At 49.6% G+C, this 26,577-nt stretch overlaps 2 protein-coding genes across 2 annotated transcripts; both read right to left on the minus strand.

Annotated features, from left to right (window-relative positions):
* Window positions 1-1,682: 1,682 nt before the first annotated feature.
* On the minus strand, window positions 1,683-13,169 carry LOC128724703 (peptidyl-alpha-hydroxyglycine alpha-amidating lyase 2). Its single transcript, XM_053818425.1, has 3 exons — window positions 12,954-13,169; window positions 2,565-2,737; window positions 1,683-2,491 (listed from the first exon to the last, which is right to left on the minus strand). Exons 1-3 carry the CDS (start codon window positions 13,167-13,169, stop codon window positions 1,693-1,695), a joined length of 1,188 nt encoding a protein of 395 aa, XP_053674400.1. The 3' UTR covers window positions 1,683-1,692.
* A 4,761-nt stretch (window positions 13,170-17,930) lies between these two features.
* On the minus strand, window positions 17,931-23,746 carry LOC128726261 (uncharacterized). Its single transcript, XM_053820059.1, has 4 exons — window positions 23,568-23,746; window positions 22,025-22,135; window positions 18,277-18,359; window positions 17,931-18,021 (listed from the first exon to the last, which is right to left on the minus strand). The coding sequence occupies exons 1-4, from the start codon at window positions 23,613-23,615 to the stop codon at window positions 17,931-17,933; spliced, it is 333 nt and encodes a 110-aa protein (XP_053676034.1). The 5' UTR covers window positions 23,616-23,746.
* Between the last annotated feature and the right edge of the window lie 2,831 nt (window positions 23,747-26,577).

A 26,577-nucleotide genomic window follows, 5' to 3' on the forward strand; every position in this document is an offset into this window, starting at 1 on the left:
CAACGAAGGAAACGAAACCTCGGTTATATTGTGCAGAAAATCGGGATGGGCCAGAGTAAACTAGGCCAGTAAAAGTGTAGTAAAACACGATGGCTCTTAAATTGTTCCACGTTAGGCGAAACCCGGGTTTGAAGCACTTTTTCCTCACGTACTACCCACTTCCTTACGCAATTTGTCTACTTTTTGTGTGTGTGTGCATTTTGTGTGCTAAATATCCTTTCTTCCGCAACTCGTTCCGCAGCGCTGCACGATCGTTTTGCGCGGCGCCTTAACCTGCTCCTTGACGCAAGTTTGTGTCTGAGTGTGTGTGTTTGATACTTGCATTTGTTGCGGTCCTTGTAGGCGATGTGTGTGTATGTGGTATGCATGTGTACTTGTTTGTATTAATTTCTTCTTTTACTATTTCTATTGATTCATTTAAATATCTCGCCCACTGTCTCTCTATCGTAGTATAAAAATATGCTGCCGGCAGAGTGTGCTGCCATTGCTGATTACGTAGTGATTACGCATGCGAGTAGAGCATATTGTAAGAGGGTTGAATGGGGGTTGCTTCCGGGATGTCCTTCCACCCATTCCCTCGAGCATTATCACTACGGGATGCAACACTACTCACTTGCCACTACAAATAGCTCAAACGTGTTCGAAATTGGTGTAGAACTTTGCGGTAAATTGCTCGCGAACCACCTCACCCGGTCCGTTGGTAAGTAGCTAGTTTCAATGGTACGGTGGTGTTCATCTCCCCCTACCTTACAGTTGCGTTAGCTTTTTTGGTCTAGTTAAATGCCTACTAATTTTATGTGTGTATAGCGATGCATGTGGAACCTGGAACGAGCTGGAAACGAGCGTTTCCTTTCCAGCACACCTGCGCCTTGAGCTGGCTGCCTTCATTACACGCACCCGGTTTATCCGTATGTAAATCTACGTAATTGTGAACGTTGGCTGCTGCTGTGGGTGTGGTTGAAGTGTATCACTACTGCCAACGTGGTTATCCTGCCCTATCCTTTGGCCTGCTACACTACGCCGTTAAACCGCTAGTGTTACGCAGTTCCGGTAGTCCGACAGGCTACGCGGTAACCGATGGTGTGCTGCTATGTATATGAATAGGTATGTATAATTATTTATATGCTTATACACGCATGTGTGTGTTTATGTGTGTGAAATAAGGATTTTGATCTTCTGCTTCTAGCAACTAGCACTTCACATGAAGCTCATCCTCACATCGTATGGCTAGTGTCGTGTTTCAACTATGCGCACACACACACCCACACACACATACGCAAACGCTCCGGATTCGTCCTGTCGCGAGATCATCCCACAGCTGCCCCAAACGCCTCCCGGCTGGAAAAGGCAAGCGTTCCGTGCGGCTGTGGGCTCGAAGGTGTACATCGTCCCGGACAGACGATCCTCCTTCACCGCAAGGACCTCATGGTTCCCTTTTTCCCTGCGTTCGGACGTACCCACCACCCGGAGGATGAGCGTGGTGGTGTTATTCGGTTCGTTCTGGTTTCGATCGGATGGTGTGGCACATGCGGACATTCTCGCACGTTCGAGGGCTAACAGAGAGTTCGTGGTCACCGGTAGAGCGGCCGATGGTGGTGCCGCACACCACACCCTCGTCACTCCCAGGTTGCTGAACACCCGCACGCAGGGATCGCAAGGAACGGAAAAGGACACGGCCAAAGGACCTCCGCTTTACACCGTGAGCGTGAATTTCCACACACGATTCGGTCCGATCTCGGTGACGTACATGGCGGACCCGTTCGGACAGAACGTGATCGAGTGTGGATTCTCGAACTTGCCCCAGTGATCGATGATGGTCTCCGAGCGTGGATCGATCGTGAAACCGCGCACCGGGATCATAGGCGAAGTGGGTCCGTTAACCGCGTACACCAGATCTCCGTATGCGGCCACATCGAACACGCGGCCCAGATCCGGCTCCTGGATGGTAGCCGCTTGCGTACCCTCACCATAGGACGTTTGCAATCCGGCCCGAGGACACACGACACGCATGTTTTCCCGATCGGCGACACACACCATGTCCAGGTGCTCGAGAAGCGCCAATCCGTGCGGTGTCTGCAGCGACAGGAACTCGGGTGGTTGCGGGATCGTGCGGATCAGCCGACCGGCGGCGTTGAACTTGAGCAACCGGCTGTTGCAGTACCCGTCAGCGACGAATATCTCACCGGTGGTGGCCACTGCTACTGCGGTCGGTTTACACAGATGACTCCGGGACGAGCCCGGTTCGAACCGGTGACCGAGCGTGATGGCGGGATAATCTCGGCCGGGCATGAACTTGAACACCTGATGCAAGGCTACATCCGTCAGCCAGACATTACCGGCTCGATCGAGGGTCAATCCATGAGGCATGTAGAAAATGCCAGCACCGCGCTCCTCCAACACGGCACCGTCCGCGGCCGCTAGCGTCGCGATCGTGTTCTCCGGTATTGGCCCGTCCGCGATGTGCTGATAGTGGTGGCTATCGTTGAAGCTCCTAGGGACGAACGACGAGGACGAATGTGAGTGTGGTGTGGTATATGGCGTGCCTCCAGCTGGGGTCTACTTACTCCAGCGTCCAAGTGCGGCTGCCCCGATGGAAGATGACCGGATTGCCCTGCAGATCAACGGAAACGGCAGTCACCTGACCGAAGGCGTGCTTCACCTTCGGCCAGTTGTCAACGAGCTTCGGTTTCGGTGGACTGTCCAGGTGCGACGTGTCTACGGGCGGTGCGACCGGAGGCTGCAATGGAACATTAATTACGGAATGTTATCATAAACTATAATGGATCTTTTTCACAAAAATTCTCTATCACTTCCGTGAGTTTTGTTAAAATAAAATGAAATTGAAATTGAATGAATGCAATTGAACATAAATAAAAGAGCTCTTTGAGTTGAAAGAGCATGAAAGAGTTGAAGCTATCTCTTCAACTCTTTCCGTATTCTGTTCCGTAGTACGGTATCACTGGTAGCACTCATCAGTATTAGAGTCTGATCGGCTTATCATTGTGTGGGAGAGGACTATGTAATCGATGTGGGAACAGGACAACCATATCACTGATAGGATCAGGCGCGCGCAGCCTCCTTGACGCATGCTTTCTTGGTACGAAAGTGACCAGAATCCATCAAAACCGGGCCGTTTTTGGGGGCTTTTTGGAATTTTTTGCGGAATATTCAAGCGCACGGTGACCGTCCGGTACGAAGGCACATTTGGCACTGATGGAAAAAATTTATTTGCAGTGCAATTAAAAATGATTATGACGCCTATATGGAACGTGGGCGCAAGAGCAGAACAGCAAGATCATCGGTGGGATCAGGCACGTGCAGCCTCCTTGACGCATGTTCTCTCGGTACTAACGAAGCCAGAATCCATCAAAATCGGGCCGTTTTTGGCACGTTTTTGCGGCGTCGTTTTAATTTTTCGCGATATATTCAAGCGCACGGTAACCGTCCGTGGCAAAGGCACATTTGGCACTGCTGGTTTGACCTTTTTCGATGGCAATTAAAAATGATTATTTTACATATTGCACGTGGGCGCGAGAGCAAAACAGCAAGATCATCGATAGGATCAGGTGCGTGAGCAGAACAGCAAGTTCATCGATAGGATCAGGCGCGTGCAGCCTCCTTGACGCATGTTCTCTCGGTACGAAAGTGGCCAGAATCCATCAAAATCGGGCCGTTTTTGAGGGCTTTTTGGAATTTTTTGTGAAATATTCAAGCGCATGGTCACCGTCTGTGGCGAAGGCACATTTGGCACTGCTGATAAAATATAACTTGAAGGCAATTAAAAATGATTATTTTCCATATGGCACGTGGGTGCGTAAGCACATAAGCAGGATCATCGATAGTATCAGGAGCGAGCAGCCTCCTCGATGGATATTTTCGAGCGACGTGATTGGTCTAACCGCACTATGGACTGACGCGCACGACAAAAGGACACTGCATTTCTTCACGGTGTAATATCATCTGGTGTCGTACAAAAAAGTTAATCAAAGCTAGCGAGAATATTGAATTCCATCACAGAAATTACTCGCATACAGTTTTCTTCTTTGTTTTACGTTCATAATTATACTTTTAGGCGGAAAAACAACATAAGTTCTATTTAAATCTCACAACTTATGACCACCAAGATCGATACGGCCATCTCATAGTGTGCTTAGAGCAATGAGATCGAAGGTAAATAAGATGGGTTGCAGATTATCACGTGCTAGAGTGATCGACGATATGTGCTGATAACATTAGAGCGAGAAAGCAATCATATCTGCCAATGCGTGGGAGCGAGAGCATCCCTGGAGTGACCTTCGAGATCGCTTGCCCAAGGTATCAGCTAGGTGCAGCCTCCTTGACGCATGCTCTCTCGGTACTAACGAAGCCAGAATCCATGAAAATCGGGCCGTTTTTGGGGTCTTTTTGGGGACTTTTTTGGGATATTTGCGAAATATCCAAGCGCGCAGTCACTCTGACCATCACGAAGGCTCATTTGGCACTGCTGGCATGATTTTTTTGGATTGCAATTAAAAATAATTATTTCGCGTATGGATCGTGGGCGCGTGAGCAGAAAAGCAAGATCATGCGCGCACTACTTCCTTGACGCACATGTTCATGTATTTCCGGAATATTCAAGCGCATGGTCACCGTCTGTGGCGAAGGCACATTTGGCACTGCTGATAAAATATAACTTGAAGGCAATTAAAAATGATTATTTTCCATATGGCACGTGGGTGCGTAAGCACATAAGCAGGATCATCGATAGTATCAGGAGCGAGCAGCCTCCTCGATGGATATTTTCGAGCGACGTGATTGGTCTAACCGCACTATGGACTGACGCGTACGACAAACGGACACTGCATTTCTTAGCGGTGTAATATCATCTGGTGTTGTACAAAAAAGGTATTCAAAGCTAGCGAGAATATTAAATACCGTCACAGAAATTAGTCGCATACAGTTTTCTTCTTTGTTTTACGTTCATAATTATACTTTTAGGCGGAAAAACAACATAAGTTCTATTTAAATCTCACAACTTATGACCACCAAGATCGATACGGCTATCTCATAGTGTGCTTAGAGCAATGAGATCGAAGGTAAATAAGATGGGTTGCAGATTATCACGTGCTAGAGTGATCGACGATATGTGCTGATAACATTAGAGCGAGAAAGCAATCATATCTGCCAATGCGTGGGAGCGAGAGCATCCCTGGAGTGACCATCGAGATCGCTTGCCCAAGGTATCAGCTAGGTGCAGCCTCCTTGACGCATGCTCTCTCGGTACTAACGAAGCCAGAATCCATCAAAATCGGGCCGTTTTTGGGGTCTTTTTGGGGACTTTTTTGGGATATTTGCGAAATATCCAAGCACGCAGTCACTCTGTCCAGCACGGAGGCTCATTTGGCACTGCTGGTATAATTTTTTTGGATTGCAATTAAAAATAATTATTTCGCGTATGAATCGTGGGTGCGTTAGCAGAAAAGCAAGATCATGCGCGCACTACTTCCTTGACGCACATGTTCATGTATATCCGGAATATTCAAGCGCATGGCCACCGTCTGTGGCGAAGGCACATTTGGCACTGCTGGTAAAATATAACTTGAAGGCAATTAAAAATTATCATTTGGCATATGGCACGTGGGTGCGTAAGCACATAAGCAGGATCATCGATAGTATCAGGAGCGTGCAGCCTCCTCGATGGATGTTCTCGAGCGACGTGATTGGTCTAACCGCACTATGAACTGACGCGTACGACAAAAGGACACTGCATTTCTTCACGGTGTAATATCATCTGGTATCGTACAAAACAAACATTCAAAGCTAGCGAGAATATTGAATTCCATCACAGAAATTACTCGCATACAGTTTTCTTCTTTGTTTTACGTTCATAATTATACTTTTAAGCGGAAAAACAACATAAGTTCTATTTAAATCTCACAACTTATGACCACCAAGATCGATACGGCCATCTCATAGTGTGCTAAGAACGATGAGATCGAAGGTAAATAAGATGGGTTGCGGATTATCACGTGCTAGAGTGATCGACGATATGTGCTGATAACATTAGAGCGAGAAAGTAATCATATTTGCCAATGCGTGGGAGCGAGAGCATCCCTGGAGTGACCATCGAGATCGCTTGCCCAAGGTATCAGCTAGGTGCAGCCTCCTTGACGCATGCTCTCCTGTTACTATTACCGGTTGTGGGTATCGAAATTTGATGTCGATTTTCTTCATCAAGACGCGGATTAGCAGCGGCGTTGCGATCTGGACTGTACAAATTCAGGTTATTTTTTCCTCCCTTTTCGGGGATAGCAGTGAGCGTTTACAAATTCGAAAATATTTTAAAACGTTAGTATTTATATTAAACCCGCTTAAATGTGTATTTTTAAACAACTTTTTTCACTAATTTCGTGAGAAGTTTTTGAGGGAGCTCCTCATTTATTAAGAGAGTAAAAATCCAAAAGAAATCCTTTGAGCAGGATAAATAGGCATCTTATAAGCCTAATTTATTTGAATTATGATCGTTGTGCAGTCATAGCACCAAATATGCATATCTACAACCACTCCAGCATTCATGTTTAATTATCGAAAAAAGCAAAGAGTAAGTACCCGTTCCGAACGAGGAGCTTCGAGTGAAAATTAACAACGAATGTGACTTCCGTTCGCTGGGAACTTTCCACTCCCGGTGTTAGCAGAAGTATAACGCCACACAGCTGGCGAAACGCGCCATTAAAATTAACATCGGAAAACTCCCTGGCTTGCGTTGGCTTTCGGTGTTGCGCCCCAACCTTGCCTTGCACCACGCCAACCCGTTGGAGTTGTCTATTGATTTTACTTCCTGCGAACCGATGCCACCGGCTGGCTGATAACGCGCGTATCGATCCGTGAGCCGCACGCCGATCCATCCCACAGGGTACAGGGTGGTTCGTGGGAAATGTTACCACAACCTGCCACCCGGATGTGGATGCTCCCACGCCACTGTTCCGGTAGCAGGAGCGTAACGCAAAAGTAAAGCGAGCGTGTAGTGTCGTGTGTGAGCCCGCTGGCGAACCGTTCATCTGCACCCGAAGCACAATAATGAAGACGTCGTGCATTGGAAGGGGGGAGGGGGTCCATGTGAAGTGAGGTCGTGAACCGTGCGGGGTGGGATGGAGCTTTCCGGGTGCGTAATGTGAATACCAAAGAAAAAAAAGAAAATGAAATAAGCAAACAGGACAAACTGAAACAACAGGACAACCAGGTCGACGAGGACCAACGCTCGAAGGACTAACGCTGGCAGGGCTGCTAAAGGTGAACCGAAACCCCCTGTAAACGGGTACGATTCCGTGCCCGAAATTCATGATTAATTCAATACCCTCCTCCCTTCGCTTTTCACCACCACCAGCCCTCAGATGGCACTCCATTTACATGATGAATGCCATACAGGAAAAGCTCGGGGAGATCTCGGGCCAATGGGCATCGATCCTGCCGGTGGGCATAACCGAAAGGACATCCCCCCACCCCACACATGTTGTTCCACCCCAGGCGCACGTTCGAGAAGGCTCCCCACCGATCACCCAACGCACACACACAAACACACACACACACAACGAGAAGAGGAGCCACAATTTCCAATGTCCTTCCCGGGGTCGAGGGCCCTTCACAAAAGCATCCCTACCGGTGGTAGGCGGGGGAGGAAAGAGCAAGATTACGCGGCAGGACCATTAACTCAAAAGCTTCTCCCCCCCATGCCACAGACCGTGTAGCCCCTTTGCTCTCCGCCCTCCGTCCTTGTGAGGCAGGAAGTCATAATCCACGGTTGTACGCCATATGTGTGCGCCATGTTGCCTGGTGGCGGATCTCCGCTTCGAGTGGATGGAAGGTGGTGTACCGGCGGGGGTGCTTTGTGTATGTGGGTCTGTTTTTTTTTCATTCATCCCACCCCCCCACCCCCCCCCCTTTCCCCCCTTCCAACCCCACCAAAGCAAATCACCTGAATGACTCCCCGGAGGAACGAACTGCCGGTGCCGCGGTGGAAACTCGAACTGCGCAACGGAGCCAGTAATTCAAACGCGCGATGGAATCAAAATCGCGCCGTAGATTGTGAGGGCATCTTTTTTTCCTGCTCTTAGTGTCGTTGCCCTAAACCACTGAACCACGACCCGCGGCCATCCATTACACATATTAATGTCCACCTGAACGTGGGCACCGCGAGGATGAGCCATTTTTCCCTCACATCCCTGCAGGGGTGATAACAAAACACACACACACACACACACAAAACAGCAGCAGCAACAATAATAATAATCATGAAACTTAATCGCTTTCGCGAGGGCGCGAGGTAGGTTTTTTTTTCGGTGAGCAGGTAACTTTTTCCGGACGATTTATGCGCCGGTACGATACTGCGCAACGCCATTCGTTGGTTATCGTTTTGCAAAGTCCATTCCATATTTTGCTTCTGCTTCTTCTTTTTTTGTGTATGATTTGTTTCGTACATTGCCAAAATATTACGGTACCATAACTCATGCGCGATGTATCGTTAAGCTCGTTTTCCAGCCAACCATGAAGCATGGGCCCTCACCGGGGCGATAAGCGCAGGATGGAAAATGGTGCCCGTTTGTAAATTACGCCTCGAGCACGAGAGACACACCGCGTGAAGGACACTTTGTGGCGGGTAGTCATAAAACGAGCTCGAGCTTTTTGCCCTCCCGGTACCGGTTTATGTCCTCTCGAATTTGAACCACCTTTAAGGATTCCCTGCTAGGTGAGAGCAATCCTGGGTAAAACCGTTTCGTGAGCGTAGGTGTCGGATTTCACCGGAATCGAACGGAAAATTGCAAAACTGCTCAATTATCAATTACATCAGCGACGACGACGACGATGACAACGGCAGTGACGCAAAGTGATCGGACACCGAAACGGACTACTTGACGACGGCCTATTCCCATGACAGCATGGCCTACATGGTTTGTGACAGCGTTTTCCCCGAACCGGTTGTGCCGTGTCATGGTTTACTAGGATGTGACGCTTCCACTCAACCGGGTGCCTAGTCGAAAAGTTACCACATCATCGCAACGCCTACAGGACCCTCCCCACACTCGGAGCTTTTCTAGGTCTTATTTTCCCGGCCTTAATTGCGCCACACACAACTATTACCATCCATCGCGCAAAATGGCGAAAATGCTGCACAATCTGCGCTCGTTAGTAATGTGCTACCGGGAGCGGCATTTCCTCTGGCAAAAGAAGGAAACATAACCTATTCGCAATTCGGCACGACTGCTGCAATTAGTTTTTATTGCAGCAGTCGTGCCGAAAACAAACCACCGTCGGAGCGCTCGCGAAAGATAATGCTCCCACGCGCCTCGAGCGAGCTTTTCCGGGCTTTCAGCATCAAAATGTGCAGCAATTTCACACGTCCTTTTGCCCACAAAAGGGTGGCGCCCTTCCTCGGGGTGGCCCACGGTACTGGCTGAAATAAAAAGACTCCAGCCCCGTGGCGAAGATAACGCAATAACCACTTAGACACGTTCGGCATTTCCAACCCGGGTCCCAATTTTCCCGGGCCTGTTTCTGCCACCTTCTGGCGCCGGTCTTGGCACGGGGAATCGAAATTCAACGACCACCCAACATAAATTGCGGTTCGTGTGCGCCTTTCCCAGGACCAAAGATGCCTATCAAATGGGGGAATGCCATTATAAATGTGTGTTTGTTTTTCATTTTTTACCTATTCATTTTCCGAACACCCATAAATCATATCGACGCCGCAGGAACCCCGGGGGCCCGCTTTAGTATGCGCCCTGCGTCGGCGGCAGCGCCTGACAGGGCTGACGCATCGATCGGGGATAATTTTCCGAGAGCTTCGAGAAAAGCGGGGTACCCCATATGGTACCCGAAATCAAACCAAACCCATCGCTCATCAATCTCGGGTGAGCGATGGCAAATGGGGCTGGCCCACCCACGGAACGAGGTGCAAATGGGGCACCAGATTTTCCTCCAGTTCGTTGGCCAATCTCTAACCCCACACTCACGCACAGATTTCCACAACCGTCGCATCGCCCTGTCGGTAATGATGAAAGTTTACCGCGGTCACAAAACTTCACGGCTGCACCACAGCCGGCATCCATTTCCGAACGGCGTGCAGGCTAGGAACAAAGAAACAAAACCGAAAACGAAGCATCACGGAGCTCCATCACCGGCAAAGCGCGCCGGCTATATCCCGAAAAGGACATGCCACCAAATGTGTCAGATTTTGGTGCCCGTTTTTACGGCTGCGCCACATTCGGCACGGATAATGCAGATATCCTTGGCCGGAACGGCTTGCCCCAGCGGTCGCCTCGGCCGAGGTCACGACTTTGCCCCTTTCGGGAAGGAAGCGGCAGTCCACAGGGCCAAAGCTCGGGGTCGGCAACCGGGTCCGGGTTTCCGGGTCCTTAAGGGGTTTTGTGGTTAAAAAGTTTCCCATTCGGGTTCGTGGTTTCTTGACGACAAAGTTGCACCAAGCACAGTGACACAGACGTTTGTGCGGTTGGTGTATCCTCGAAGCAGCGCGATTGTTCGCCGCTAGATGTTGTGTTTTAGTGGTAAGGATTCCTATTTTTCCCTACACTTTCCTATGCATTCCTCATGCCTAACTCGCTCATTGTCTCCATTTTTTGTTAGGAAAAGAAACTACAAAGCACCGGATTGAGAATGGGGAAAACAAACGCCACAAAAAAAATACCGAAACTCATCCTAAGACCTGGCACACCTGGCCAGCCTACGATGGTGCCCTGCCAAGCAAACCCTATTAAGGCGTGCACACGGCGCATAAACCTCGTGGCCCCGAATGGGAGGTAAAAAGTAGGAATCATCTGAAGTGCATAAAAACGAGTCAATCTCCCTCGAGATCCGTACCGGCTTCCCATCCGTCTGTGGCCGTAGGGAAAGCCAAATACAACGCGCAGGACATAAAACAACTGCTAAATCTCCAGCGCGAGTAAGGTTGAAAGGCGAAAGCGAGACCGGCCGCTCACTCCAAAGGGCCGAAATGAATGGTGTACAGGCTTCCTGCTACATACACCTTGGGCAATTTCTGCCCACTTCACCGGAGGCCCGAGCGCGCGATTGACGTCCGGATAAAGCGGGCTTGGGAAAACTTTCAGTGGCGCACAACACAAAACACCAAACAGCCACCAGCAACCCGCCGGAATTGAAAGCAAAACCGACCGCCGCGGGCACTGTGGTGAAAGGAGAGACAACAAAAAAAAAGCAGACAACGCAGCTTTCGCTCGAACCCGAGCTGTATTTCCTTTAAAGGGTGGATTCACCCCGAAACCCGGGCGCACAATAAAATCGCGCACTGTGTACGCCCGGTGAAGTTTGCACCTACTCAAAAAAGGAGCCTCCCCCTGAAAGCCGCCATTCGCGAGCCAGTTTCGGTAAATATTTGATCGACGGCAATAACACCGCCCTGCTTTTTGGGGTGGGTTGTGGGAGGTGGATTGAAAAGTTTGCCCTAAGAATTTACAGCCATTTGCTTAACCGTTTGTTATCCGCGTATTTTGACAGTTCGCGACGTTCGATTGGCATCGCATCGTAGGCGAGTGGGTGACGTTTATTTACGAAGGATATCTCTTCCTGTCCGGGGATTGAGAGAATGCTCTAAAATCTTTAGCATCTCCCAAAGTGACCAATGCGTCCTTCCGTTGGTCGAAAGTCCCATTTCATGCCACCAGCGGCACGTTTGCCTCACGCTCGAGGTGTAACTTCGCACAAACGCAATTAACGGCACCGAAAATAGCATACTGAAACATTCACCCGGTCGGGGGCCCTGTAGATGCGGACATAAACAAATTTCCCCGTTCGTACCAAGGTCCGAAGGTGATCGAGGCGGCACCTGGCTGGGAATCTAATTTGGTGTGGCCTGCGTTTGGAGCGTGCGTTCAACGTGCTCGTCCTGCACACTGCAACATTAATTATGCTGATGCGAGCTGTGGCCCCCTTGGAGCATGGAATCATTCACCCACCCGGCATCGAGGTGTGAAGGGATGAAATAGGCATGAATTATGCACGCGCCAGAATGGATGCCAACGATTTTGGTGCCACAGTAAGGGCGCGCTAGGAATTCTAATAGCTCGCAGGCTGCTACTGAAATTCGCGATTTGGTTCCGTGGCTTCTTCCGGATTAGCGAAGGGCGATAGGTCCAGCGCCCAGTGGTTGGAATTTCTAATTTCAGAGCGCAAAAATCCCAACCGAACGGCATTCTCCACTTTCGCACCGGGATGCATAATCAATTTACGATTTTAAAACAAAATCAGCAACGGCGCACGGCGCAGCGAAACCAAAAGCTTAACGGCTCGGCTTTGCGAGCGACTTAAAGGATTAAGCGAAACGGTTCCGTTCGGTCGGTATTCAGGTGGGCCTAGCTTTTGCCGGCCTTTCAGTGGCGAATGGATTTTCCGAATCATTGCCCACCAGCGCACCGAAAAGCTCGCGATGTTTCGCTCTCCCACGGTCGCATTAATGTGATCGGCCGCAATGGGATCGACATTTTCATCATCATCCTCATCATCATCATCAGCGTCATGAACCATTCAGGAAGCCAATATCGATAACGGTCGCCCGAGCTCTCGGTCCTTACAGTTTCGGTGGAAATTGCCAAACCGGTCGAGCACACAAAGCCCCGAAATGAGTCATTAGCCGAACGATGAGAGCGAACCTCGTGATGAAATGATGCCAACCTCTTCCTGGCCGCGTGGCTACCTCCGGGTCCGGGTGACGGAATTGAAGTGGCTAGCTCGTTAACAAACCGTATCAAAGCCGCTGTTTAATGCCATCATCCCCAGGGCCGGTGCTCGAGGGCTTTGTTTCGTCGGAGACAAAACGAAGTTGGTTCCATTTTTCTCGAGAAAAGCTTCCCATTTCCCGTTCCAACCGGCGATCGGCCAACTCGAGCGGCCGAAATCGATTGGAGGAGATCTATTTGCGCTCGAGAGAATGGCCACCGTTGACTTACCGTTTCGTCCGCCATCTCGGGTCCACCACCGGCTCCACCACCACCGAGTCCGTCTTCGTATGCCCGCTCAGCAAACAGGTCCCGCATCCGCTTGAAGAATCCATCCGCCAGCAGGATGTCGGTGTCACGCGCCACTCCATACGATTCGGCACCACCGAGGACGGCCACTGCCAGGACGAGCAGGATCATGCCAGGTGCTGCACCACGGTTACCCATCTTCAGGTAGGAGCTGTTGAGCGGGGCGGAACGGGGGGGGGGGGAGAGACGTTAACACGGGAAGGAAAGACGGAAACGGTGCGGAAGGACGAAGGATGCTGCGTCGCCTACGTCGAGTCGGTCGCCTGAACACCGGGAAATGGAAGAAAACAGCACAACAAAATTAGAACCACAGCACGACGGTCACCCCTTTTTAGCGCTTTACGGGTGTCCTTTTTTACCACCCCACAGGGTGCACTATTTTCTCACTATCGCATACTGTCCTTGCCCTACAGGGTTAGATTCGCTGGTACCATATGTTCGGGAGGGTGTCAAAATTTTTCACCAAACACTTCACGGCATACTGCGTTTTTCGTTCGAGCGCTTGCACACACAAGGCGAGACTTTCAGACATTCAGAGCTGCACTTTAGAGGAATTCGCCATAGGGTTGTTTGTACTTACGCCTCAGTGCGACCTAGCGACCCCGCACGGAGCGGAACGGAACCGAAATCGCTGCGAAATCAGTCCAGTTCCGGCACCAGTCCATGGCGAACGGCCATGGTGGCGACACGGTTTCGGGAGATGTGTGTTTCGCTTCCGGCTGCTCGAATCGCAATGAAGCAGCGCCTGCTGCGATGGTTGGAAAATGCCTCCGTTCGGTTGGTGGTGCCAAGCGGACTACCACTTTTGGTTCCGTCCGAGGCGCGCCTACTGTCGGTGCGAGGCCGGAACCGTCTGTGTGCCGTTTCGAGGACCCGATATAGCAAATGCTGCACTTGTTTGGATACCGCACGGTGGCACAGGCAATTTGACCGATAGCGAGAAGTGACAGAGACTCTGATGCTGCTGCTGCTGCTACGGCTGCTACGGCTGCTAAGGCTGCTAAGGCTGCTGCTACTGGCGCGACAATGTGCGTGAGAGTGGTGTGGCGTTTCTGCGTGTTTTTGATTGTCCAAGCACACGCACACCCTACCAGTGGGGGTAAATAACAGCCAAGGAAAACAACACTTATCGATGGAAGAGTGACGGAGGCTGATAGCGCGGATTTTCCGAGCCAGAGCGAGCCAACCGAGGCCAAGCGACCGCGCGAGTGTTTCGATGTGTTCAAGTTCAAGCTGTCTTGCAAATGGCAGGCCGTTGTGTTAGTGACACATCGCGGAGATTTCCGCTCGCAGTAACGGTGCGGAGAAAATTGGAAAACTCTCGGAAAAACCTCGGAAGCCCCCATTGTGCACAGTTTGAATAGGAGCTTTTGGCGAGCTTTGAGTTAGCTTTTTTGGAGCTTTTTCCCATAAATTGGTGGTACGTTGGAATATGATTTTGTGTCATGTGATTTAATAGGAGTTATTTTTTATCAAAAGAAAACTATGAAATTATTTCCTTCAGTTTTCCAACAGCTCAGCATTTAGTATTTTTTTCCATACATCCGAGTAAAGTTGTTGCACTATGCGTTGTGCTTTCGAGCAGTTGAAAGCTTATGCGGCTAAGAAACCGAACGAAGAAGCTTTCATTCTACCGGAAGTAGACGTTCGTTCGGATTTTCATTAAAATAATGGTAAAAATAGTAGCTCTCTAGTAGTTTTCTGATAATTTCATCAACTAAGGGATGCATATACCTTCGATCTTAATGTTTGATAAACAATGAGAAAATAAAATACTAGAGGCGGTTGAAATAACGAAAGTTCGTCAAAATATCACCAATAATTGATTCACAGTAAAACGAGCTAACACTAAATGGGAAATTTAATTAATTACCCTCCCATATCGCTGTGCGTATCATCGTATCGCTTCCCTCAGTATCAATCACACGTAAATCGGAACCCGAAATTAAAACGGGCGCAAAACAAACGCCAAACCCGTGCGCGCTGAACGGAGGCGATCCATCCGGAAGGTGTACAAATAACAATAAAAAACACTCACGACCCGTAAACACCATTCCGGTAACCGAAACACATTATCTGTTGCTCACGCGCCATGAAATGCAGCAAGGGAAATGTATGATAAAACATGAAAAAAAAACGACAGAAAAGAAGAAAAACGACACCCAGCACATTTGCATAACATCATGCTGCGTGGAGCTACACGTGGCACGTACTGGCCGCAGTAATCTCCGAACACCGATTCCCCAGTTCCCCAGTTCCCCGACATCCACCGGCTTATCACCCTGTCACTGCCAGTGACGTACAATTCCGGAGCGACCGATCGATCGAAACCATATGGAGGCTACGCACGCGGTGGGACGCACGTTGGAAACGTTGGAAACGAAATTTTCTAAACCTTCCGCTCGAGAGCTAATAATATGATGCTGCAAAAAAGCTCGCCCTCGCTAATCCTGCTAACGAACGGGGGTTTTTGCTGAGCTTTAACGTCCTTGCTGGTCATTTTAGGGGTTGTGCTGAAACAAAAAACAGCTCGGTGTGGATCGGGAGTTAAAGATAAAGTATAACTGGAGCTGAACAGATTTCTTGCAGTTTCAGCATTAGGTACAATTCGATTGATTTTTTTTACAACACGTCACCAGCGTCGTGATGGCGGTTTCGCACGCTTCGTGGTAATTAAACGGGTGTAACATGCGTCGAATTTTCCCGCACCATCATACCCCAACGTGCAACGAATTAATCGCAAAATTTATCGCAAATTTATCGCCATTCAAGCACCGATTGAGCCACTGGGGCACTAAAAATCAACCAGCTCGCCACACTTCAACCCCAAACACGTGGTTCGCTTTCGTCGAGCAACGGATTGATGAAGGTAATTTTATCGCTCACCACTTATCTACGGCCCGCTTAACAAGCCGCCTTAAGGCCACCATTAAACTAATGCACTCCTGGGCCGCCACCAGCTCAGCCCGTTCTACATTTTCCGCCACGATCGGACTAACCTGTTCCCTGTGATTGGTCTATCGCAAACCGGAAGCACTACACGACGAACCGACAGTTCCGCTCACTGCGTGGCGAATGATTTGAATTTTGCGTTCGCATCGCGTCGCCCACCACCACCGCGGCTTGTGCCCATTTTCCAGCACACTTTTCCACCGCGACGGGGGCGACGGGTTTCCTGCGTTTACGTACGCAACGTGCGACCGTACGCTTGCCATACGCACTAAACCGTCTAGTGGGCTACTGTGCGTGTGTACGTGTACGTGTATTTCTGTACGTGTGCGTCACTGTTGTTGACATGCTAAAAAGAAGGGGGGTGGTAGTGGGCAGGCATTTGCCACTGGATGCCCCTAGTAGAGTGTGCCTTTGGGGGGCTTGCTTTTCCTTTTTCCCACACACTATCGCCGGCGAGTCCTATTTCCCGGCTACCGGTCTCCATCCCGGTCGGTGTCTCTAATGAAATGCTCCGTTAAACACTGTTGCTGCCGGCTGGGTGGTTTTGTAGTGCTGTTGTTGTTCTTGTTTTTTTCTGCGGTTCCGTGAACTAATGCATGAAGTGGAAACCTTTTTTTTTCCTTTTGCTAAGCTCGACATTCAAACCAGCGACAAGCGTGCAAGCGACGTGAGTTTAACAGAGCTTTAGGGAAATGTGAAGCGTTAGTAACAAGCTACGATAGATGAAACGTGTCGCAGGCTTATGTTTTTGCGTATAACAGGATATCACTGGGTCGTTTGAGATTACACTACCTTTTCCAGGACAGTTTTCTTTCATATCTTTATGCCAGCTTAGCTTTAAAAAGTCCCCATCAAATGATACGAAAGAAACAAAAACCACAGTAGTTTTGTTTTGCTCTTTATTGCATCCTTCGAGATCCTCCTCACGCTTTTCTTTCCCGCACGGTCACAATGGGGGTCACTTGGGCGTGTATTTCTCATTGCACTTTTATTCAGTAGCATAACATTAAAACACACTACTCAACTAAACGGCACTCGACATGGCACTCCGTCCCCATTTTGGGTTACTTCTATACGAACGAACGCTCGTCTGCGCGCGGTGAAAAAAAAAACCAGCTCGTGATGGCAGGACGTCCCGGTTGGTTTTCCCATCCGCTTGCAGCTGTTGCGTGTGCTTGGTTCAAACAAAAACAAAACGAAAGCAATAAAGCACCTGACTCTACACCAAGCGAAGTGCAACACCTCGGATGCACCAGCCGCATGACAAAAGTGCACTCTTTTTTTTTGTTTGCTTTTCCTCAAAAAGGCTAACGCTACAACAACACGGCTACAAATTGCGACAAAAAAACTCACTACCGTATAAGGTTACGTTACATTCGCTTGCGCAAACGCTTCACCGCGCTGGCGGATGTAAAATGTAAGTCTATAAAACGTTTGGTCTCCTAGGGTCGTTTGATAATACCGTTTGGTTCAACATTTGCTCGCTCGTCTGCATAGTTATTGTGTGTGATTTTTTTTTGTGATCTTGTGCTAAAGCAAATCCCTAAAAAATGGGTCGGAATAAAGCGAAATTTCAAATTAAAGATCAGCTAATTTAAAAAGCACAAACATACGGTTTCATCAGGACGATGCTACAGCTTTACTGGCATTGGATTAAATTCCTTTCCACTGCTCTATTCCTACTGTTTTTTTTTTCGTATTAAACTCATTTTACAATCTTGAAAGAAACCTCTTCTATCTTTAAAAAAAAAAGGACGAATGAAAACTCAGCTAGGGAAACTCATTTCCGGACGTGGTCCGTTATATTTGCTATCGATCTAACCCCTCCACGGGGGGTTTTGGTTTGAATGGGTGCACCTTCCTGAACTTCACTAACGATATGCTTACTGGGTACCTTATTATCCTACTAGCCGCTTGGCCACCGCCATCAGGACCACCGGTTCATGGTTAGGCCGTCTCCCAGTCCCACGTCGGTTGCGTCCAGATGTAGCCCGTGTTCGTCATGGAGCAGTACGCGTTGTAGTACCGGCCCGGTGATCTACCAACGAGATAATAATAATGCCCACCCACGCGGATCGGAAAATTAGAACGGCCCATTAGGGGGCTGGGGTGAATTATACAAAAAAAAAACACCGACCCAACACCGGCGGGCAGAGATACCGCACTTTAAGCTGCATTGCGATAAAAGTTGGCATTTCACCAGCGGGTTTGGTGTGGTTTCCTGTTTTTTTTTTATTTTATTCACACGCTCCCATGGAATTCCGGATCCATACCTTTCTTCCCGGCTACTCACCTGCAGTACGACCACTGGGGGCACCGGCATCGGAACAGCTGCTGGAATTCCTCCTTGCACACCTCGTTCCACCAGCACGTCCGCTGGTCGAAAGGAAATCCGAAGCCGGGACAGGTGCAGAAAAGTGAGTAGAAAAACAAAAAACACAAGGCAAAGGAACATCAGACACGCGGAGGTACCGAGTTTTTAGCGTGGTATGCAAACATCCCTTGAATGTTCACTTCTGCCGGTCGAAAGCATTCCGGAAAACGGGGACGATCCTGGGTGTGCGTGCGTTTTTCTTTTTTTTTTTAGCTCCACCTTTTTCCCGCGTTCAAAAGCACAAACCGTCCCTGAGCACCCTGAGCAGGTAAGTCCCTGTCCTGGTGAACATCCTCGAGGCCTTGCGCGAGGAAAACCAAACGGCCCGGGGATGGCGAAGAAGAGGTAATAAATTTTCCGGATAGTTAAGCTAACCGGATTGAAAGTTTCCGCACGGGGACGGGGGCGGGCGCTCTGTGTGTCCGGCTGCCCGGGAGGGTTTATTGACACGTCGTAGCAAGGGAAAGTTGCGCTCACTCAGGACCCTGTTCGGCAGGTCGGCTGCAGGACCTCCGGGGGCATGGGTAGAGCGCAGCACCCAGGTTATCATGCCGGGGTTAATTAAGTCGAATAAATGATTCATTCGCTTGTGCAACATTTCACGGAAACCCCCGTGATCCTTGAGCGAACGAACGATGTGGCGATGGTGGGATCCTTTCGGTTTCGGGACGATGAATCCGGCCAAAAGTTACGAAGCGTGTCAGCGTCAGGAACCGTCGTCGTCGTCGTCAGGAGGCGGAGAAATGTCAAAACTTTGTGATGAATGTGCGCCCTGTGTGGCACGACGCGTTCCCAATCTGGGCTGGTCCTTTCCATCTGGAGGCGGTCCTTTCCAGCAACAGCGTGTTTTAAAGCGGAGAAAGCGGACGTTTTCGGATACCTTGCAGGGTGTTCCGATGCACGGCTGATCCGGTGCCACTTGCTCTGACGAGTGAACTTCAAAAAAGGAAGCCAATTAAGGCTGCGCTGTGCCGTGGATGGATGGACCGACCGATCAGCTCGAGTGCACTCGGAAAACTATCGCCAAACTAACGCCGGCAGCTGGGACGCGCTTTCATTCTTAACGAGTGCCCTCCGTGTTAAAGGAAAAGGGACACATTCGAGAGAGAGAGAGAGAAAAAAAACCCGAAAGCTCAAAAGCACTTCCCGGTGAAGTTTTCTAAGCGAACTGCATTCGAACCACCGTCGCTTAAGTGGATAACTTTATCCGTGGCGGTGGTACTTGCGCAAAAGTTGACCCGTGCCAAGCTTCTCGTTTCTGTCCAGTTCCAACCAGCCTGGCCCATTGTAATCGGATGCACAAACGCGCAAACGCTCGCCGCCGCAATCACACGCAATTCATCATCGTAATTAATGGCGCGGGCACGTTTTTACTCCACCCGAACGGTCACGTGCTCCGTGTCCGTGGCTTTGTTTCCCGTTCTCTCGATGAGCGTCGAGTAAATTACTTTCCCATCCCGGGCCGGGCCCCTCCCGGGGGATGCTTGTGGGTAAATATTTTGATGGATTGAGACAACATTTTCATTTCGACATCCATTAATCTCCCGTTGGGTTGTGGGGGGTGAAATTTGTTTATTTTCCCATCCAACGAGCGCGAGACCACGAGCGCTCGAGTCGATCGATGTCGATGAGTTTTAGTGCTTCTTGCGTCGTCCGGAAAAGCTATGCTCAAAGCGAAATTATGAGCTGGCAACGATCTGCCTGATCATTCGCTGATTGCACCCACCAAACCCAGTATCGAGTGGGGCTTATTGTCTTACAGCAGAAAGCGAGCTCCTGGAAGAAGCCCGACTCTCGCAGGACGAGCACCCGGCAAATAATTGGGTATTTTATGGCGTGCGCGCTACAAGCCGATGGATCGTTCGCGTTTCTTCCCACCGTGCCACAAGTGTTTGCTATATCCGGCGGGCTTCGTTTACATCCCGAGATGGAGTCTCGCCCTGCGCGATGGGAAATTCCACCCCATATTCCATTCCACGATGGAAAAGCCGTGTGCTTCTTTCCGCGGCAGCCGCAAGCATTTTCGCGGAAAATCGGATAGGCGGTACGCTGGCTTCTCCATTTTTCTTTCTTCCTTTCGTTCACACAAACTCGCGCTCCCATAAAAACCGCTCACTCGACGCTCGACGCTCACACGTGTGCGTTTGTTTGCGAAGCAGATTAGACGCAGGTGTCCCCGTGGGATGGGGGTGGCATGGAGGATCATTTTTCTTTTGGAGAAGAATTTGGACACATTTGCACCGACACCACAGCCATCGGTATCAAACCACCCGAGGCGACAAAACGAATGTGTGTGTGTGCCGTCGTAGAAAACAAAAAAAAAGAACGACCGGGTGAATTTCCATTCCACACGCGTGGCGATGGAACCGCAAATCCCTTTTACAGTTTATTATTCTTCGTGCGCGTTGCTCCGTCAGCAGCTCCACGTCGGTGACAGTGGTGACGGTTCGCGGTTGGATGGAAAAACTTCAAAAAGGAGTCTTCACTTCGCCGAATGCCAACCAAAACCGACACCGTCCCCATGCAGCGGTATTAGGCGGAATTCTCTCAATTAATGGAAGGAAATTGATTTTCTTTTTCCGCCTTCTCTCCCCAGCCAAATCAGCAATCCGGCCGTGGCGCAAGAATCCTTTTCCCGCCACGGGATGGGAGGGCTTTGGTGAGGGCTTTTGTTCGCTTCCGTCCGTCAGGGGCTTGCGAAAAGTGAAAGCAACGCTCCCGGGGTTGCCGGTAAAAGATGAAAAAGCGAAGGACCGGATGAAAATACAATTATTTCCCGTTCGGGAATCCTTTCGCGCCGGTGACACGGTGAAAGGTGCCAGTTGCCAGTGCAAATGAAAAGTAGCTGGTTGGAGGGTGGAAAAAGAAAGAAAAACCCCTCCCCGTGGGGCAAGGTAAAGTCGAACGGTAAATTTAATAACTCTCGAGTGTGTTTTGGCAAGTCGACCTTAATTTTGCTCAACCGATCGTATTGGAAATTTAATGCCTTACTAATGGCACGCCGAAAGGGAGATTAAAATGTTTGTTTCATACATTTTTAAGCTCATATTTCGCGTGAAACACAAAATTCGTGCGAGCGATGTTTGCGTGAAACGCGAGAAAAGGTCTTCTGGATTGTGTATGATCTTCATCACGAGAAACATTAAAAAAAATACGTGAGCATTATACAAGACACGGCAAACGTAAACGATGTATCGTTTTCCTTAAACGTTATTACATCCCGTTCGAGCGTGGAAAGAAAAAAAAGGGAAAGCAACAGAAAACGCAATCATGGCTAGTGGCACGAAGCGAACCCATCACAAGGATAGACCAAGCATCCTTCCCTTCTTCGAGGAGATTAGGTTTCGTGCGGCCCACTTCCCCAACCAGGCCACGTGACTCCGTGCAGATTGCTTTCATCGAATTGACTTCAATTTGATCGGCACCAGGAGACGGCGCTTTCCGTGAGGCGAGTGAAACCGCGCTTCCCTTAATATCGAGCCGTGCGTCAAGCGCACAAGACGCGGGAACCGAGCAAAAGGATACACACTGTTGCGCGCACACACACACACACACGCACGTCCCGGCCCGGCAAGGACGATAAGCGGCCAAGCTACCGGTGCGGAATGAACGCGCATTAGCCCTCGGGAGGCGTGGGCGGGCGTGGGAATAATGAAACTATGCTCACCTCGGTCAGGTAGCCCCGCACGCTCTGGTCGGAGTAGCTGCGCTTCACGATGCGTCCCGTCACCGGTGGCAGGATCGAGATGGCGCCGAATACTGCGAAGGCAACCCACACCTGGGCGAAAGAAAAAGGAATAAAAAGAAGAAAGAAATACATAAACTCGGGACGTAAAGAGAACAGTGACAGATACGGACGGTCGGGGCCAGCGGGAAAGCCCACCAGCGAACCGAATGAAGGACGAGCGAAGGAAAAAGAAATGGTACGCCAATGGTGGCGCTAGCGAAAACAAAAAGATGCCGACGCTGGCGCAAATCGGAGGTAATTCCGGGTGCAGCCACGGGGAGGGGGGTGGGTTTTGATTAAGGATTTTTTTTTGTCGGGAAGCGGAATGAAAACGGCCACACTTCTTGGACGTGCCGAGCGAAAGCCCGCAAAGGTTTTGCAACTCGAGCGAAGCGTGCGAAAGCGAAAAAAAAAAAGAGAAGAGCGAGTGAGAGTGACAGAAAACCAAAGCTACAATAATGGTGGCGTTTCCGTGCGGTGGGTTCTGTTGTTTCGGTATTTTCTTTAAGTCGGGAAAACCCCGTGGTTCCGCAACCGGCAAAGGTTTGCCAAAAGCGGTCCTTGTGCGGTGCCGCAGAAGCAGCAGCAGCAAAAAAAAGGATTCAACGGATTCTCCCCGGAGACTCGTTCGGGCCGAACAGTGTGGTTTGTGTGTGGTGTTTTTTAGCAGCCTCTCGCTTGGGGAGGTTTTAATTGAGAGAAAATGTGACCCAACGGAAGGGTCTATTAGGCGTGCTTGCGTTATGAAAAATCGCTCCGACATACCACCCAAACCGCAGTGGTGGTTGCGATGGCACGAGCATCCTCTTGCAGCCCCGGTTCCATGAAAGCCGCGAAAGCATCGCACCACACTGTGCCGGTCGCAAGGTCCGGCATCAATAATAACGGACATCTATTGCGGCTGGTTTGTCTGATCGATAGCGGGCATTGTGGAGTACCGACCACTCTCGACCGGCGGGTCTCGCATTCTTTTCTTATTGCTTCTACCGCACGGCCGCCCCAAGAGAGTTCCGAACCCTTCGGACCGGGCACACTCGGGACGGTAAGGGCCACTCGTTCGTTCGCTCGTTCGCCTGCTCGCTCGCTTATTACGCCACCGAGCACCGTCCGTTGCGAACGACGTTAAGTGCGTCATAATACCGCACCAAAGGATTCAAAAAGCCATTCGAAGCGGTCGATGGTCCGCCTTGACAGAGAGAGAGAGAGAGAGAGAGAGAGAGAACGGCATGGCTGCGGAGCGGTTTCTAGGATAATTTTATGGAGGATTTTCTTTTTCCGCCATTGTTACTGCACAAAACAAAAATGATAATAACAGCGCTGTTAGAATTTTACGAGCATAATTATGTGTACTACAAGCAAGCATCCTGCATCTTGCTGAGAAGCTTCCTGAGTCACTCGGGATAAGGATAAGTACGGCAGTGGAATGGCAAAAAAAACCGCACTCTTTTTAATTAATTTTCGTATGATATCAGCCCGTTCGTACCTTGTTCATCGCGCTTCTCCGATTCCGTTTCGATCCGTTCGCAACCATCTCACCCGGAATGCCGCCAAAACTGCTGCTCAACACGCTCGACGCTCGGATGCAAATCGCAATTGTTGCCCAATTGCCACCACTTGGTGGCGGCGCGTCTTTGGGCCTGGAGCCGAGGAATCACGATGCGCGTCACGCGTTAAGTGTTGCGCGAATGTGTGGCGTATTTCGCGGGCGTGCAAAGACACACCCACACAGTAATACCGGCAGGAGTGTTATGTTTTCACCAGTGCCAGCGCAACTGCTGGTGTCGCTCAGGTTACCGATCAAAAGCCGTTTGCCGCGATATGATCCGTGACAAATCAATCCGATTCAATCACCGCCGCGGTGCTGAAGTTTCTTTCCAGGCAGATTGGTGCCTTTTTCTTTGGTTCTTTGGTCCTAGCGTGCTCCGTCGATGCGTCTCACGCAACAAAAAGCCGGAAAAAAAACAACACAACCAAGTGCTAACGATGCCCCGTGAATGGATGTGAATGGGGCAGAAGAAGGAGAAGAAAAAAACAACACACGCCGGCGAACAAACGAATCAAACCAAAACAACTTTCCAACTTGTTGATAACGATGACGGGCGAATCTGCGAATCCCGCAGTAGACGAAGCGACGACACCAACGACGACGACGACGACTGGTGATAAATTGATGTTTTTTGTTGCCACGGTCTAAGCAGGCTAGTGGCGTGCTGCCGCGCGGTGGCTATGAGGTTGTTGGGCTGTTTTTTTTTTGCTTGCTCCTCCTTTTGCATACACCGAGCGAGCGTTCGCGATGCCACCGACACCGGTCGTAGTAGGCCGCTAGCATTTATTCATGAGCATCACTTTCTATTTCTTTCGCACCGAGCGTGTTGTTCTACGCACTCCGTTTCGCGATACGCAATTCACGTAAATCGACCGATGAGGTGCACGAGCGAAACGGAACGTCCACAGGGAGACCGTGGAAAACGCGATATAGCGCACTACAACGGCACACTATCATCGATATCCTTTGCACACACACAAAAAATACACCACCAACCAAACGGGTGACAGCTGGCTGGCGTGCAAACACGGTGTTACGGTGTTAATACGGTGTAAATAGATGGATGTCAAAACACTTGCCGCACGGTGAAAGGAAGATCATCAACTGAACCAAAACCGACGACCACCGTCCGTCGGAAGCGCCGCCGGGTCCGTCGCGTTTGATGCCGGAACGCAGAACGTTCTGTGGGTTTGTGTGCGTGTGCGGTATGGGTGTGCGAGCGAGACAAGTAATGGTGCCGGTTGGAAAAAGCACAGCGAGATGAGAAGAGCTTTTTCTCTTGTGCTTTTGCATGGAGACGCGCTCGATGGAGACGCCTGGTGGCGCTTAGAGAAAGTGACCTGTAAAATTTCGCCACGTGCGAAAATGGTCCGCTAGTGGCGGTGTCTTGGCTGTAGGATTCGGATATAGGCTGGTATTTGATTTCGTTGCATATGGCGCTTTAAACCGCGATTTTTCTTTTTTTTGTGAATAGAAAAGACGAAAACAAATTAATTCAATTATTCATCGGCAATTCATCGTTCAATTATTTGATCCGTTCTATAAACGACCTTGATCCTTTTAATTGCCTTTACAACATAAAATAAATTGAGGTGTTATGCTCGATTACATAGCACGCTCGAGATATGTATGTGCATAATGAAACATTTGGTTTGATAGTTTTTTTTCCTTGCATTATGATGCACCGCACGAATGACACACAAACGTGATAGGAGCCACCGTAGCGAATACAATCAATTAGTTTTATTTTTGGGTAAGGTCACGACACCCTTACACCCACAACGATAACCCAGATCACAGCCCTCAGCCACGCAAACGGTCATGTGTCTCTCCGCGTATCTCCGCGACACGCTCTCATTAGCTATGTTGTCACGTACGATTTAGGTCGAGGATAGATTTTTCGGTAATGCTTAAACATGCAGTGAATGATCACCTTACGCGTGAACTGCACTAAGCGTCACGCAATTCGATCAAACGTTTGACCAAAAAGCACCCAAAAATCACCCCATTGGGACGGTTTGGGGTTTGGCACACGCGACAAAACATGTGCGAACGTGGTGGGAATATTGATTCGCTGCGGGCAGCAGTGACAGTTTTTGATCGCCTCAGTCACGGTGGCTCAGATCGCTTATTACGAGGACATTTACTCATTCATGATCGATAGTCGTTCAAGTTGCTTTTAAAGGTGGCATGAGTGTCTTTTAAACACATATTCAATAACCAAAGCAACCGTTTCAACGGACGAATGATTGGATAAACACTGCCATTGATATTTCAACTGATTCCAAAGCATCAAGCGGTTATTAAGGGGTTGATTGGTTGAACACAATTCATTTTGTGGGACAGAATGAAAACCCATGCTAAAAACACACGCCACACCATCATTCGATTACGTCACACGGCTCCGGATGGCTCTCCAGCAAGGGGCTCTAGCTCGCAACATAAATAGTGTAATTCCATCGGGCTTAACGCACGCTGCAGCAGTTCAACGGGTTCATCCTCATGTGCCCTAGTTTTTCGCCGCATTACGTCACACATCACGCCCATCTTGATGCGCCGTGCGTGCTGTTGCATCTCGGGTGCATCCTTGCCATGCATGCCTGCGCAGGTGCATGTGCAGGTCATCTCACCACCAGCCGTTGAACTTTGCGTACGCGACCACGCGGGCCATGCTATATTAATCGCTTTTCCAGATAAACCCACTCGAAAGTTTCACCCTTTCGAGAGGCACGTTTCGGAACCACGCATCCATGAATGAGAAGGTCACACCACCATCACGCATCATGCTGCAACTTTTCCAAGCATTCGTGGACATTGCTCGGTCGGCATCTCTACAAATGCCGAATTTTCCCATTCTGAAAGAGGGAAAGAGGGCCCTTCTTTCTCTCTGCTTTGGGATGAAACAAAAAAAAACAAAAACAAAATGCTGAGGAGAGAGAGAGCCTTT

This window comes from Anopheles nili, chromosome 3 (genome assembly GCF_943737925.1).
Source record: "Anopheles nili chromosome 3, idAnoNiliSN_F5_01, whole genome shotgun sequence".
Taxonomy (NCBI): Eukaryota; Metazoa; Arthropoda; class Insecta; order Diptera; family Culicidae; genus Anopheles; species Anopheles nili.